This window comes from Falco peregrinus, chromosome 2 (genome assembly GCF_023634155.1).
Source record: "Falco peregrinus isolate bFalPer1 chromosome 2, bFalPer1.pri, whole genome shotgun sequence".
Taxonomy (NCBI): domain Eukaryota; kingdom Metazoa; phylum Chordata; class Aves; order Falconiformes; family Falconidae; genus Falco; species Falco peregrinus.
The window spans coordinates 36,106,541-36,122,724 of NC_073722.1; the positions used below are offsets into that span (position 1 = coordinate 36,106,541).

Genomic DNA, 16,184 nt, shown 5'->3' on the forward strand with positions numbered 1-16,184 from the left:
CATTCTTTCTCTTATGCATAGTTGTATGATTAAATTAATCTACCCAACACACAAAAATGGAGTCAGTTTTCATACACACAAGGAACGAGTACCGGCACACACTCTTATTTTCCTTTTTTCCAGTTCTCCCTCCTTTATTTTCTATTTTTCTTAGCTCCGAAAGGATAGATGAGAAGTTTAAAGAAACTAGGAAAGATCCCAATAGATCAGTGCAGACAGCCCTATAAAGATCAAACTCTGCCACCAAATATGATACATAACCCTTGTTAACATCAATGGAAGCTGCATGCAATGCTATTCTAGATTTTGGGGAAGTATTTAGTCATATTTAATAGTGTGACATGTTATAGGCATAACTCTTTATGAAATCAGTACACTGATGTCAACATTTAACAGTCACAAAATCTGGAATAAGGAAGGGAGGATAAGTCATTTCTCCCCCACCCCTGTTCATTCAGAGTAATTATTTATGCTCCTAAGGGAGTTTGCATTAACTCCTTTCCAGAATGTTTTCAGAAACTACTTCTTCACATTCTATTCCGTACACTATAGCACCAAGCAGTTGTATTTTGTGTTTGTAATCCCTCAGGAGAAGTTTCCAATGACAAAAATAAGAATAAAATTAGTATGAATAAATGCAGTTTCAGAATTTCCATTTATCTTTTCAAATCTAAATCTGGCATCCAAACCAGTTGACACATGTCCTTGTAGAGAATTGCGCAGCTGTGTTAAGAAGCCGGATGATTTTTCCTAATTAAAAGTTTTAGTCCAACCTCTAAATGATTGCCATTTTAAATAACAATATAAATGAAGCATTGGATTCTAAGTTTTACATAATTGTGCAGCTTTATTTCTTTTTTTTTTTTAATAATTTTTATGTAAGGCATGGTTTAAACAAGCAAGTTAGTGCTTATAAATTCTTAGCTGGAATCGCGAGGGTGCTTACTTCCATCAAAATGTACCACATCACTAGACACTAAGCTGCTCCTTGCACCAAACAAAGCGTCCAGTCAAAGTAGAGCAGCCAAACTGGCAATAGAAAATTGTCTTCGGTAACACAATAATTACATGGGGTGGTATGGTTGGTCCCTACCCCTGGTGACAGCTCAGAAAAATCCACTGCATAATTTCCAACAAATGCTCTTCTTGTGAAAGAGAGAAATGAAAGAGGCACTAAATATGTTGAAATTCACCTTCCAAAAAAGCAGCATGACTGTGAGAGAAGGCCACCCTGGCTAATAACCTGTGGCAGTGCTTAGTAAGATGTAAAATTAAATAAAAATATACAACAGGTTGATAATCACCAAGTTCTATGAAAATCTGGTTACTCCAACCTTTTCAAGTGTGTGTAAAAAAACTGCCTTCAGACCCCTGAGTGTAATCCCAAAGAAGACGACAACGCTTTTAGCTATGTTCCTTTGAAACATAGCTAACAGCACATTAATTTACCAACATCTTAAAACAAAAAGATGTAAACATCTACAGAGTTTAAGGTAAAGCAGTTTTGTAAACATTAACTGCGGATGATAATGTTATTGTAATAATCACAGTTCCTCTACGTCCTTCATCCAAGCCAGGAGGCTTGCAGCTGTACAAAGTTAATAATTGCAGCAGTTTTCAGGCTATTTTCAGTCCTTTACAAATTAATGTGTCAGTAGGTAGGTTTTGTCTGTCTACACACTAAGGATGTTGTTCATTTCCCATTTTTGTGTTGCCTTACTGGAGTCACACTCAGAAATAAAAACTTGATGGAGGACTTCGGAGCGATCCAAGCACTTCCCTGATGGAATGTGAGTAAATCTGTGCAGATTCTGGAAAACAAAACCATCAGGAACATGCGTTTGTTTTTTTTCCTTTTAACATTTTCTTCACAACTGCAATATAGGTATTTACAAAACCAGGTTTCAGGATCCCAGAACAGATCAGTTCTATACTCATTTTACTATTTGTTAAACCTAGACCTTCCACAGCCTTCACATTATTAAATGTTCGATATGAGACGCCTCCCATTTCTCTTAGGCAACAAACTACTAAGAGAATGAGCAAAATTGTGTCTAAAATGCTTCCAGCCTTTTCATCCATCCCGTAACCAAACCAAAATATTAACCCTTGAGGACAGCTCTATGAGAACTGGCTTCACCGGGCAGATCCTCCTTCAGTTAGCCCTCACATAAAGCAACTGCACAATACCAACATTAACCACACTAGGGGAAAAAAAGCACCAACTTTGTCCTGGTTTGGCTGGTAGAAGGAAAAGAAGAAGGTATGGGGGCAAGCCCGGCCTCCGAAGCAACTGGCTGCCTGATCAACTGCACACCTATTGTACCTAGCACATTCAGGTGGAGACTTGCACGCTTGGTTCCTTCCACACCCCTGTGCTGCCACGCTCGAGTCTCACGCATTTGCTAAGCGGCCTGTGGCTCCTGTCCTGCTTGCTGACCCCCTGCACCAGAGGCAGCTCTGACTTGCTGACCAGTTGCATCTAGCGTGGAGAGCAACAGAGCAGAGGCAAACCCCAACACTGTGGCTGGGCTGGGGCGCCTCACCTGCCCCGTGCACCCAGCTCCCCCCTCCATCACCCTGTCACTCCACACGCGTGTGCATGTCCGAGCGAGTGCTCAGCTCCTGCCATGTGGCTGGGCATGGGGGTCCTCCACCTGGAGAGGCAAACAGATGTCTGAACTAAAGCAGCAGGCAGGCCACCGCCAGCCCTGTTCTGGATGTTTGCTTACAGGCACTGAAGCCCTGCTACTGCTCAATGCTGAAGCAGCACAGATCTTACGCTCACCAAACCGGCACACATGTTAATTCCAGAAACAACCAACCAGCCAACCAGATAAAATCTCCTGGCAGCTTTCATTTACACGAGGCCACAACATTTTTCAGCAGTTCATAAGCATTTCATTCCCTACACCCTCCTCATCAGAAGAAACGGTCATACCCTCTGTACTGCACAGCATGCCAAATTTCTAGTTATTTGCTTAGTTACACACCCCTGGTGGTCCTTTCGCTCCCCCTGCTCCCCCCTTCCTTTTTTTTTACAATTCTGGAAACCAGTCAATGTTTTGTTCTACAGCCTGGACCGTGACTACTGGGCTTCCTTATAACTTGTGGTGATAAGCAAACAACTATGCAACTTGGTACCACGGTGGAGGAAACGGATCTTCTTGCATAAAATAAATGCTTAAAGAAGAGCCAAGTAACATGCTGGGACACACTAGAATGGCTGGAGAATTAAGAAGTGCTATATATTATTTCAATAGTAAAGCAGAAGTCATCAGGACTTAAATGTCAGGTTTAAAGAATTTTTGTGTCTATACAGCACAAGAAAGCTGGGTGGAAATGGCATTACGGTGCTTGATATTTCCTAGCTCTATGCAAATACCAGAAAAAGTGGAGTGGCTTAAGGGATAACAAACAGATCTCACTGCACTCAACACTGCCTATGTCTTTCAGACAAACACAAGCCAGATAACCAGCTAATGAATTAATACTCAACATGCTAGACCAACTGAAGAAAAATTGACATGCAATAGTTTCTTAGATACAGAACCAAGTTATGTGTGGCTATATCCAAAGATAATGTCACCCTCAGACTATTCAGTCTCATTTTTTAACAGAAAAAGAAACAGAACCTGACTTTTTTTGAAGCAACACTTTCAAAACTAGTATTATTAGAGGACTTACAGATGTAGTGACTAAATAGACTGTAGCAGCCCTTGTGTATCAGCCAACATTCCAAGTCTTTATTAAAAATTCACAGATTTTGCAATAGCATTATAATGGCGCCACACCCAGAATTCACAATACAGCATGTTATTAGAGAACAGCTCAAGAACAGGAAAAGAAATACTGAGGGCGGCAAAGACAACACAGACAGGCAGAATAATGCTGTGTTTACCTATTCCTATATAGGCTTAAAAAGATCTTCTGCCTTTAAACAAAGCAACACTTCAATTCAGACCTCTCAAAATTAGATCTAATATTGACCCTAGCTGCTAAATGCACCCCAGTGTTTAAGTAACCTCATAGCGTACATTAGACAAAGAAACTTTCTTGATAGAAAGCAGGCAAGCAGAGAGGGTGATGGCACTAAAAGCTTTGATAAACTCTTGTCGCTGGTAGTGGACATAATTTTTGCTTCCTCCGAGACAAGTGCTAACCCCTAACATACCTGTGGCAGCATATGTAGCCTCATGAGATTTGCTGTAACGATTTTGCTACAGAAGACAGTGACTAGTAACAAAAGCATCTTTCCCTGCAGGAAGTTTTCCCAGCAAGCACGTATTTACGAGAATGTGTAATTAGCAATTTACTCTATTTGGTTCAGTTAACTTTGTCGTAATCTTTATTTTCAGATATACATAAAATATTTTAAAAAAGGTGCAAAAACCATAGGATGCAACTATAATTTATTTTCTGCTATATATGTGTTGCATACCTTGAAGTACTGCCAGTCCTTGTATTCATTCTGATTACAGTGTGTAATCATAATTTTGGATCCATCCGGTCCTTTCGTTAAGCACTGATCATACTGCATGAGTTGATTCGCTTCATTGATTCGGAAAAGCTAACAGAAAAAAAGAAAAGTCATCTTTTTAACAGCTGACTCATTAAAATAATGAGTATTTCAGAAACACTGAAAATACCAATGTAACTGCATCGTTCAAAACATTCTCTGGTGTTATTACACCTATCTTTCAGGAGGGTTCTTTATTTTACATGATGTAACACACTTTTACTATCACAACACTCAATTTCATGGATAACTTTCCTGTAGGATTTAGAAGGCTAAGAAACCTACCCAGCGAGAAAAAACCCCCAATAAAAATAAAGGGATTCCTACTCGGAAGATTTCTGAAAGTGTTTAAAAGCCTTTGTATGATTTGATGGCCAAAAATTCCACTATTTTTCTAAAGGTCTGGCACCAAGGCTTTGGCCCCAGATAGTAATTTCATGTGAAGACACTAAAACTTTGGGATTTTACCCATGGAGGAAATCAAACTAACGCATCCAGGCACAAAAAGATTACCCTAGCTACTTCTTATGAAATAGCTGTTATTGGGTTTTTTTGGGGTAACATATATAGAAGTAGGGAACATTTTCATTAAGTATCAAAATTAGAGAGACATTTCCAGGGGCTACTGAGAGCCAAACATGATTTTTAAAAGCCTAATCCTGCACGCGATTTCATGAATGCCATGACAACAACTTGCTTGATTCAAATCTACATCATCACAAATAAGGACCTCACATTCTGAAATGATTTCCAACAGAAAGAGGAGATGTAAAGACAGAACGGCATATCTGTGTGATACTGTGGATAGGTTTGTGAAGTTACAGGACAAACACAATAGTAGCCTGGATCGCAACCATCTATTAGTAATTATGTTTTGCCAATTAATTTGTAAATGAAGCAGAGACAAATTTGTATGTGATTTCTTGTCTCCTGTGGTGGAAACTGAGTTACTGCACAAAAGTGTTTCATACTTCCATTAGAGTGAAAAAACTGTGAAAAAATTCAGCCAAAGCATGTAAGGGGGTTGTTTCCTGAAGGATTAATTACTAAGTGAAGATAAATGATGGATTCACAGCAATGCTAAGAGCTGCAGTTATTCCAGTGCAGTGATATGGTTGCTTTGAAACACAGTTCTTGCTTCCTCACGTACCTGCTTCACTGAAGAAGAGATTATGAATTTGCCTTCAAGTTTGTACCGCTTGTGTTTGAAAAGATCTTTTCAGGTTCCCATATTTTAGCAATGTCAGTATACTTATGGAAACCCCCTAACTCCTATCTTTTTAGCTGGCACCTAAGTGACTCTATGCACAGGCTTAACAGAAAACCAGCCTGTAACCACCCACAGCAAGCAATTCTCTTTCAGACTTGCCTCCAAGCTCCTTACCTGATTTCCCCCCATCCTATGGCATGGCCCCAGCTCAACGAAGCCACCATTGGTGTGCCCCATGCTATCAATGCAGTAAGCGGTTTCAAAGCCTCTAATCTGGAAAAGAGGTTTTGCACTCCAAGTTAGTCTCAAGGAAAAAGTAAGTGTGAAGGAGTTCAGAAAATTCCTGCTTATCTTTCAAATCACAAACAGGTATCTGACAGAGACATGTGTCCAACCTGCATATGAAATTCATATACTGGTGTTAATTGTTCTGGGAGATGGAGCTCCAAGCTGCCTACGATAATTTGAGGCTCTTATGTGAGTCAGAATACACTGATAAAGCTAGAGTTGCAAACTTCAGTTCCAAATTAATGACACCGAAATGTAGGACTTTCAAGCATTTTAATTTATTCAATCTCCTATCAAAGCATGCTCAGTCTTCAGGTCTTCATAAATAAAGCAGGAGCTCAGCTAAGCTGCTCTCATCTTGCGGATGAGAGAAACGGGATGCAGAGAAGTCAGGCATGGCAGCTACTAACTGCAGCCAGGCACAGCCCACTGACCCGGCTGCTCAGATGTATCTTCTGCAGCAGCAATTACATGGAAAAAAAAGAGGTAGAATTGGTGAGGGGTAGGCACAGGCATACAGATAAAGATGGAAAGTCCCGTCAGAAAGCATTCCTCTACTGCTGATTATCCCATTCCCTTCTCAGAAGGGCCAACAAACAGCTTTACAATGACTTTATGACACAAATAACATTCTTTCCAGACCTATTTTCTTTGCCAGAGCCACTTTCTTCTTTGCGACGGTAGAAGGAAGTCTGGAGGAGTAAGCTTAGACCTGACTTCCAGAGAGAGTGTTTAGGAGGATGAACCCCACACTTTCATTCCCGATAATTTGGAAATGCCATTAGTGTGGTGTTACAAATGGGGGGGAAATTCCTCACATGTAGGATAACTAGCAGCCAGTGAAGAAGAGTTGAAGAAAGCTTCAGAGAAGTCTCTGAACTTCCGACTTTCCGGTTGCTTCACCAGAGCCACTTACTTTTATCAGGGATGGTTTCCTGCAGGATGGCCATTATTATTTTTTCCTCTTCAGATACTTTCACCTCAATAAGTAGTAGTATATAATGCACCTTCCTAACCCTTCACATGGATTCAAAACGAGGTCTAAGGCTAACGTAGTAACTGATGCTTTGTGCTAATTTTTAGGTAAGAAAAAGAGGTGGCATTGTTCACCTGGTCCCTCAGACAGACTATCTGTACCCCCTTCCACCATGCACATGCTCTGTATCACAAATTCCTCAGAAAAATTAGAGATGACAATTTCTTGGCTGTAGTAAACAGCATAGATCTGTACTTCCTAATGCTCTTCTGAAGTTACAAAAACGGGTCCATCATAACCTGGGAAAGAAGGTTATTAAATTTGGTTGGGACACAGAGTCTCCTCTGCTAGCAAGACGACTTCCTGATTTTGCCTCCACAACCTGCAAAAGTGAAATTAATAGAACAGATAGGGCAGAGCTGGAACCAACTGAAAAGGGCAAAAAAATAAGTGAATCTGAAAGCAGGCAGGAGACCTGCAGTAAGAGCTCTTCGTGGTGTGGTCTAAATGCCAGAACAAAACAGGCAGGGTTCAGGAAAGTGTCCTGCACTCACTTGGCAACACACTTTCTCTCTCTGTCTGCCACGTGAAAATGCCAAATTTGTAACCACATTCTTATTTAGCAAAGTCATACTCATGTACACTAATGCTGGAAATGACTGTTAAGGAATCGTATCAAATTATTACATGCAGGTAAGGGATTTACTGAGGCTGTAACTGTGTAAGTACATCTCAGGCTAGCAAATTTAGGCAGAATGTACCCCACCTGGATTTCATGATCTATTCTCTATGCCTTCACTGAAAATGATTTTCACCTATTGATCTTTGCCAATACTGCTACACACACAGGATTTGCATTTTTTCTTTAAAAAAAACCCCTAAATTCCAATTATGGAAAAAAAGAGTTTTAGATATACCTGAACACAGGGCTAGAGACAAAATCATCCTTCAAGGACCTGTGGAACTAATTAAAAAAAATCACACCTCTTGAAGTAGATATAAAGTCTTTTTCCTAGGGTTTTATCTCTATAGGTCTCTGGCTAGTATCATATACCTTAGTACAGTAGTAATCAGAATCTGTTCTCAGACTGATGTCAACTAACAATTGCTTCCATTTGAATTCCCAATTTTTTTTTAAAAAAGCTCCTAAAATAAATACAGGTTATGTGCTGTACTTACCTCTCCCCAGTCCACATTTTTAGGTGGTAAGGGATAATATGAAGTTATATCATATGCTATTTCTTCCATAAACCACTTAAAACTTTTGCAGTTATGATCTTCACGGAATTTTTTCAGCTCAGATATATCTCCATAGGGTAGCGCTTTTGTCTCCGGCCGACTGGCGTAAAAGTAATCTTTGTATTCATCCCACCACACTTCTACAACTCTGACATAGTTCTGTGAAGAACAATGAAACTGCTGAGACCTCAAAGCACACACGACAGGTTGGATGCAACTGCAGGTTAATTTCAGAAATTTAAGGATTTCTCCACTTAAAAAATGACAGCGTGAAAGTATTATATAGCACTAATCAGTCACCTTCAGCAGATTATACAAGACACATGCATATTATTTTCAAATGACAGTTTAGTACTGAAGCCAGCAAAATAAACCGGCTTGCTTAATGAGAGTACAAAGTCTTTTCCTACATTTAGAGAATGTTTATTTGAAAATACAAGACTTTTCAGTTACGGTACAATAAAATGCTGCAATCATTTGCTGTGTACCAGTACTGCAGTTCAGAGTTTCTATTCACCTTCTACAGTTTTAACCTAAAAATATGCATTAGTCCACTAAAGGTGAAAAAATTAAGTCTTAAACAGGTCAGCTATGACACACCAAGAAGGTTTTATCTTGTTAAATAGTTTACTGCTGCTTGGAGAAGGGGAAAAAACAGTTTGCCTAGTGAACAAGCCTCTCCCTCTCATCTTTCTTCTCAGTCTTTCTGATGGCTCTTATCTCTGGATTACCTGTACATGTTCCAGATGCACATCTCACTCTGTACAATTTTTCTAGCATTAATGACCTGGTGTTAAACAGTCTAAATAGATCTGACTAAAGGCACAAATTACTGTGAGTTTTACTTAATCCACATCCAGTATAAATTGAACAATGCTATAAAACAGCACATTTACCATGGGCATAGGAGGGTACCCAAAGAGAAAGAAAGCTATACCTGCATCCTGCCTTGTACAGAGAAGAAACTTAAGAACACTCAGCAGTGTTTTGTTGTCTTCAGTAAGCAGATGAGCAGACTCATGTAAGGTGTTTAGATATGCTGTAAGCATTTTTGATCAGCTTTTCAGCAGAGTGAAATGGTTTTTATAATTTCAGACAAGGCAAACAAACATCCTGCCTGCACTGAGCAAGAGCTATCATTTGCTATCCTGTCTTCCATTGCTCTGTCTCTACTTTCAGCTATGCCCATTTCCCCCTACCCTGCCTTGTATCAGTCCTAGCACTTGTTTGATCACAATGTTAATCAATTCAAATTACTAACAGAGGCCCTTTTTTGGTGTGTGTGTGGTGTTTGTGTGTGTGCCAGGTTAGTTTGCTACCATTAAACTAGGGACATTCCCTTTTCAGAAGAACCAACTCCTTGCTTGGCTCAAGTCATACTCTGAAACCCTACCAGCAGTCATTGTCACAGGTGATGTCTAGGAAGATGGCTCTGGGATTGCCATTCACAAAGAACTTGGTCTTTGGGAACAGGATTTACCAATGCCAAAACACTGCACGAGTGAAAGCTTAAACTAGGCAATAGGAAACCTTAACAGGAGGGTTGTCTCTCTGCTGGTAGATGCAAACTTATGTAAAAACATTTGTCTTGATTCAAATTACCTCTTCAGATATAGACAGCTGGCTCACTCGTTTCTTGAGGTGAGGTCTCTACCTTTAATATCATGGCTTGAGCAACATTTCTGAACCTGCAAGGTGCCTGAGGAATTACCAACTTTTACGATGAAGTGTAGAGCATGCCATTTTCCCAGGTGTCACTCACTGCTTCTTAATTAACAAATAGAGCCACAAAGGTCTGAGAGATGCTCGAATATGGCATTTGCTAACTCAGCCTAGGATCAACCCTATTAAGCCAAAGGGGGATTACAAACCCATCATCGTCACCTCCAGGAGCATGCTGTAGTTACTAGAGTTGCTCGCACACTGCAGCAAAGGTGTGGGGTGCTAAGAGTAAGTATTAGGAAATGTGATTTGTACCTCAAAGATGGGGAGGGGTGGAGCAAGAAGATGGGTTCCAGGAATATCAACTCTTAGTAATAGTGGGATTGGCACATAGATTTCCCTCCTGTGGGGATGACCACCTTAGCTTTAGACACTACATAGCTTTAGATATAGTGCTCTCTAAATTATTACTAATAATTTAAATAGAGTTATCTAAAATAAAAAAACACCGTCAAGGTTGCAGCAAAACAGTACCTTTAATGTAGGAGAAGACCCAACGTACACAGGGGGTGGGTTTCCTTGCCATCCCTGGAGACGATAGATGTGTCCAACACGAGAACAAGGAACAAACAACAGCTTTCCCCCACACTGCCAGATCTACAAGTTAAAGCAAAAGTATTATTAATATATATGCACAGGAATTTAAGACAAACAGATAATAAATTATGGAAGAAATGCCAACTACTTTTCTTACTATACCAAACATCTGATATATTTTAATATTTTTGCTTCAGATGTAAGTATAAACATAATAGGTCTCTGAAATGAAAGGCTTGCATAGCGTACATCTCCAACTCAGCCATGAAATTACTCAAATTACTTTTTAAAAAAGCTTTAAAAAAAGTTTGCCATCTGTTCTGGTTTCAGCTGGGATAGAGTTCATTTTCTTTTCAGTAGCTGGTGCAGTGCCTTGTTTTGGATCTGGTGCGAGAACAACACCAATAGCACACTGATGGTTTTGGTTGCTGCTGGGTGATGTTTACACTAAGTCAAGGACTTTTCAGTTTCTCAGGCCCTGCCAGCCAGAGGGCTGGAGGGGCACAAGAAATTGGGAGGCGACACAGCCAGGACAGGTGACCCACATGGGCCAAAGGGATATTCCAAACCATCTGATGTCATGCTGAGAATATATAAACTGGGGAAAGAAGGAGGAAGTGGGAAATGTTTGGTGTTATGGCGTTTGTCTTCCCAAGTAACCATTAACACATGACGGAGCCCTGCTTTCCTGGGGATGGCTGAGCACCTGCCTGCCCATGGGAAGTGGTGAATTAATTCCTTGCTTTGCTTTCCTTGTGCACACAGCTTTTGCTTTACCTATTAAACTGTCTTTATCCCAACCCACGAGTTTTCTCACTTTTACTCTTCTGATTCTCTCCCCCATCCCACTCTGCAGGGAGGGAGTGGGCAGCTGTGTGGGGTTTGATTGCTGGCTCAGATGAAACCACGACACAGTCTCATTCTATTACTATCTTAAAACAACAGTAATGAATGAATGCACAAAATCTGGAACTGACTAATTTTTATTATGACAGAATTAATAATATTTTGATTTTATTACAGCAATTCACATACCATCACTAAGATGGGTTTTGGTTAGATACTCATCACACCTAAGTTTTTCTTAATAAAGACTAGTAGGAGATAAGGATGTCTTTGGTAATCCATTATTCTAAGTACAAACAGATTTTTCTTTAACTAGGTAGCTGAAAATAAAAAAAAGGGTAAAACATATTGTCATTCTGAAATTCCCTCCCTTCCACACATCCTTTGATAATCCATTTATTGGGAAAAGAAAACATACCTAAATCTAAATTTAGTTGTTCAGTTTTGACAAGTTTGAAATGTAGTATCAAATCCAAATTCAAGCTAACTTTGGGGATGTTCCAAATTTGTCCAAATTCCAGATTAAAAATATGACTTAACAGTATAGGAAAGATGGGCAGAATAGTTTACATCCTTCATTGCATCATCATACTAATCTTCTTAAATTTCATCCCAACACCCACCTCCCCCCGATATGCAAGGCTATCTAGGAGTCAGCACACAAGACTGATACATGTTATTGAGTTCTTCTGAAGACTGGAGATTGGTTGTAATCTACACGAAACCAATCTGGAAGTCTCTACATAATCAGCACTTCAATTACAAAACTACTGTATGTAATTCTGATCATGGTTTAGCTTTAAGCAAGATGGAGAATTAGAAGGATAAAGACTCTGTCTGTGTAACATCCTCAGTAACTACACCTTTTGCATATGGATTTACAGCTCAGCAAGTGCACTCAGAGCTTTCCTCAAAATTATCAAGAGTAGTTAGGGGAGCTCTGAATGTACTTTCAGTAAAATTCATCTACAATTTCACAGGTCGCTGCTGAGGATATTAGATGTCTCCACTTTCGTTTGTTAATTGGGACAGATTCCTGCTGCCTGCCACTTGTGTCATTATGAATACCGAAGCTACAAGAAGTTAATGATTATTGTCTTACGTTTCCTGCTAACTGAAGAGCATGCATATGCCTAGGAGTGAAAACAAAATCTGCTGTGATTATGAATTATGCAGTTAGTGTTTCAATTATGAAGACTTCTCTTGTAAAGAAGTTCTTGAAATTTTGAAAAGTATATGAGATCATTTTTCACCCACAAAAATGGCAGGGAGAAGGAAACTTGGGCAGATTACTTTTTGTTGCATCGTTATATACTTTACAGGCATCTATGCATAAGCTGAATGCTACTTGTTCTCTGTAATCACTTTCATTAGAAAAAACATTTTTCTATACTCACCACGATAGCACTCAGTTCTGCCTCATCAAATTTGCCAGCCTGGTTTCAGGTTAGATATTTAAGGGTGTGTGTGTGTGATCCCAAACCATTAACAAAATCTAGATTACTCAGCATTCAAGAGCCTCAGCACCTGGCCACGTCCCGTAACACTACTACTCTAACGCCCACAAGAAAACATTAAGGATACACATCTCTGACACAACATCTCCTCACAACAAAACCTTCTGGGCTTCATGAGGCAGAGGTGGTGCAAACCAGAAGTAGGTCTGTCTGAACTCCAAACAGAAGTATTTAGAGAAAAAAAAGATCTACAAAATTGAATTATTTTTCTATTTTTGGTGTTACCTTGTAAGAAATTTCAAAATTTTCACCACCCCAAATTTGAAGCCCTGGATCATAGAGACCCAGTTCAAAGAAGAAATCGCGTTCAATGGCAAACAATCCACCAGCCATTGCAGGGGACCTGGAAGAGGAAGACAGTGTAACTCCTTTTGCCAAAAGGATATGATAACACTCAGAGAAAGCATTAATTAAGGAAGCAATTTACTGTTAACATATAATAAAGATTAGATACATGGCAATAACTGAAAAGTCATAAAGCTTTGTCATCAGCTTCCAGCAATTTTCTGAAATGAAACCTGTATAATTTCTAGTGAAGTCACAGGTTCTTATTATGTTGGTTTTTGCTTTTGTTAGGCTTTTGTGTTTGTCTTTTAATTTAATTATACAAAATTTTGGTCAGAATTATCCATTTAGCCAGCCAGTGTGCTTCTATTAAAATAAAAGGTAAGAATCAGCGTGACAAGATGTTTCTTGAAAGTTGCTCAAGTTTTTGAGATAACAGATGAGGCTGCATAGCTGACTTAGGTTTATGATCTGAGGAGCTGTCACATTGAAACACTGTCCAATAAACAAGTGTCAAGAGTTTTTCCAGCTAAACAATACCTTTCTATCTGCTCCCTCTGGCTCTTTTTCTACCGCTGCCATATGAGACACTTTTCATTATACTCATGAAATTTTTAAGAGGGCCTGGATCGAGTTGTACAAGGTCTCCATTTTGGTTTAGTTTTTTTTTTTTTGTGTCTGTTTTGTTTTTGTTTTTTTTTAATGGCTTTGTAAATCCCTCCATGTATGCCAAGGTTCAATTAGCAAGTTTTAATGCATGAAAAAGATGTTGTGGTTTAGATTAGAGCATTTTTTGCAGAATGGCTCTAACAAAAATTCTTTGGTAGCTTGCTCACACTGACATAGAGAGTAGGATATGTTAAGCCATTTCCAGCACACATACCAAGCATTTTTCACCTGAGGATAACTAAATATATAAAAACCATAATGGGTACAAGCTGGAGACCCTATAAGTTGGCAATAAAAAAAAATAAAAGGAAAAAATGCATTATTTCAGACTTCAGATGATCTGCAGCACTGAAAGGAGCAAGATCCAAGAGTCCACCTCACTCTGGTGAGCCAAGTAAAACACAACTGAAATATTCCTTCATGACCAAATTATTGAGAGATGGGTCACTTCTAGTACTATTCAGTCTCTTCATTTCAATAGATTTTTAACTTAGTGGTGCTCCTTTTAACAGCAATGATTACATATTTTCCTTCTGCATGTAAATGTCTGGAGGAGCACTGCTTAAGAAAAAATAACCCATAGGGTTAACATATATCCCCCTCCACATAGCAGGGGCAGGGGAACAACAAAAGAGAGTTGCTGGGTCTATCAGCTGAGTTAAATATAATGGTTACCAGTTTAGCTGCTCTCCAAATCGTGTGATCAGATGCAGTTACTCCTAAATGTCCCCTTCTGCTTGTCTACCTACTGTATTTTCCTCCAACGCTGCTTTTGCATCGCTGCGGTTCAAAGGGTAGGAAGCCAGCAAGCACAGCAGGGAGAAGCATGTTGCATAGCACAGCCCTGTGGCTTTCCTGCATTTTTGGTTTTCCTCAGCACCACAAAGACCTGGCAAATGTAGTGGCCTCAGATGCTGAAGTTTCAGTCTTGGTCTCCAACGTGCTGTCAAATGTGTTAAAAAATACAGTAAAATCTGCATAAGCTCAGTAGTTTATTTTATAGGATATGAAGAGGTAAGCCTAGTATTACTGAAAGAAGGATTCAGTCCTGGGGCAATGCTCACATTACAAAAAGTTTGTTTCTGCTTTTTAAGCTGCTGAGGGTTTTTTTGTTTGTTTTCTCTCTAAACTAAGCAATCCTGACTATGGTTTCAGCAAGACTTTTACTTGCCTTGGTATTGCTGCAACAAAACACATACAGCCTGGACATAAACAGATGCAGGGAATGTCTCTTTTTAAAAGAAGCACTGTAACTCTGAAAGTATTATTAAAAGTAAAGTCATCTTTTAAACCACTCTGAGAACATGTGTTCTGTGTTTCTGGGAACAGTTTAAAGGGTTTTAAGACCTGCTTGGATGGTAAACACAGAAAACAACAGCAATGTTTGAAATAGTTTATCCCTCTCTAAGCAAATATTAAAGTTCCAATGTGGACAGCCTTGTCAGAAAATGGTAGTATTTATACTGTATACAAAGCAGATCAAAGCTTCATAACTTCCTCGCATGTGTTGCTATTTTAGCAGAGAACAATCATGGGTGAGGATAGGGAATTACCAACATCAGTTCTTACAATGTTTAAATCATACATACAAGCAATAGAAGACATTAGATTCTGAAGATGTGAGGATTGCTTTCAAATGTAATAACACGATTAGTTAAGTGTGAAGGGGAAAGTAATAAAAACCAGCAGAACCACAGTCTCCCAGTCTTGAAAAGGCATCCAGAAACCCTAGTTTCTAAACTAGGGTTTCTAGCCAGTTTCTGTTTGCTGGGAAGAAAACATACCCCACTACAAAGCGTAAGAAAAAGGTGGGACTTCTATGAAAGTTACTGGAATTTTCCCAGAAAATAAGGTGGTGGGTTTTTTTTTCTTTTTTTTTTTTTTTTTAATGTTATGCATTAAAATCCCCAAACATACTGAAACCTTAGAAAATATCTAGCCAAGATTCTTAAAACAGTATGCTTCTTTGTCAGATGTGAACTATTATGAAGCAAGTGGGAGAAGTATGACAAAAGGGACTTTTTTGGTGCACATGCATAATCCATGAGCTGTATGCATGCATCAATCCATGACAGCAGGCTACAGATTTTATGCATTACTGGCTATTATAAATACTCACAGCATGCCTGTTATTTCAAATCAAATGGTTAAACAAGCACTGTTGTTTCCAACGCTACTTTTAAAAAAATATCATAGCTAAACAGAGTTTTCCCTGGAAATAAAGTCATACAGTATTTTATTTTGGCAAACAAAACCCTGTCATTCTAATGTGCACCCCGTTAACCACACAAGAGCAGGAATGGAGAGGCAACCCAAGGTAGCAAAGGTATTTTGAGCAAACAGCTGTGGCAAACAGGTCTGATTAAACAAAGCAGC

The 16,184-nt window shown here is 39.2% G+C and overlaps 1 protein-coding gene across 2 annotated transcripts in view; it reads right to left on the reverse strand.

Moving 5' to 3' along the window:
• Positions 1-846: 846 nt before the first annotated feature.
• GALNT7 (polypeptide N-acetylgalactosaminyltransferase 7) overlaps positions 847-16,184 on the reverse strand; it is a 73,985-nt gene continuing 58,647 nt past the window's right edge. For both annotated transcript variants that reach the window (XM_055795319.1, XM_055795318.1), the window contains exons 7-12: positions 13,080-13,197; positions 10,429-10,551; positions 8,173-8,391; positions 5,904-6,002; positions 4,442-4,570; positions 847-1,811 (exon numbers count right to left, since the gene is read on the reverse strand). In XM_055795319.1, coding sequence (XP_055651294.1) covers positions 1,674-1,811; positions 4,442-4,570; positions 5,904-6,002; positions 8,173-8,391; positions 10,429-10,551; positions 13,080-13,197 — 826 coding nt within the window. In that variant the 3' untranslated portion in view covers positions 847-1,673. The remainder of the gene's footprint in view (positions 1,812-4,441; positions 4,571-5,903; positions 6,003-8,172; positions 8,392-10,428; positions 10,552-13,079; positions 13,198-16,184) is intronic.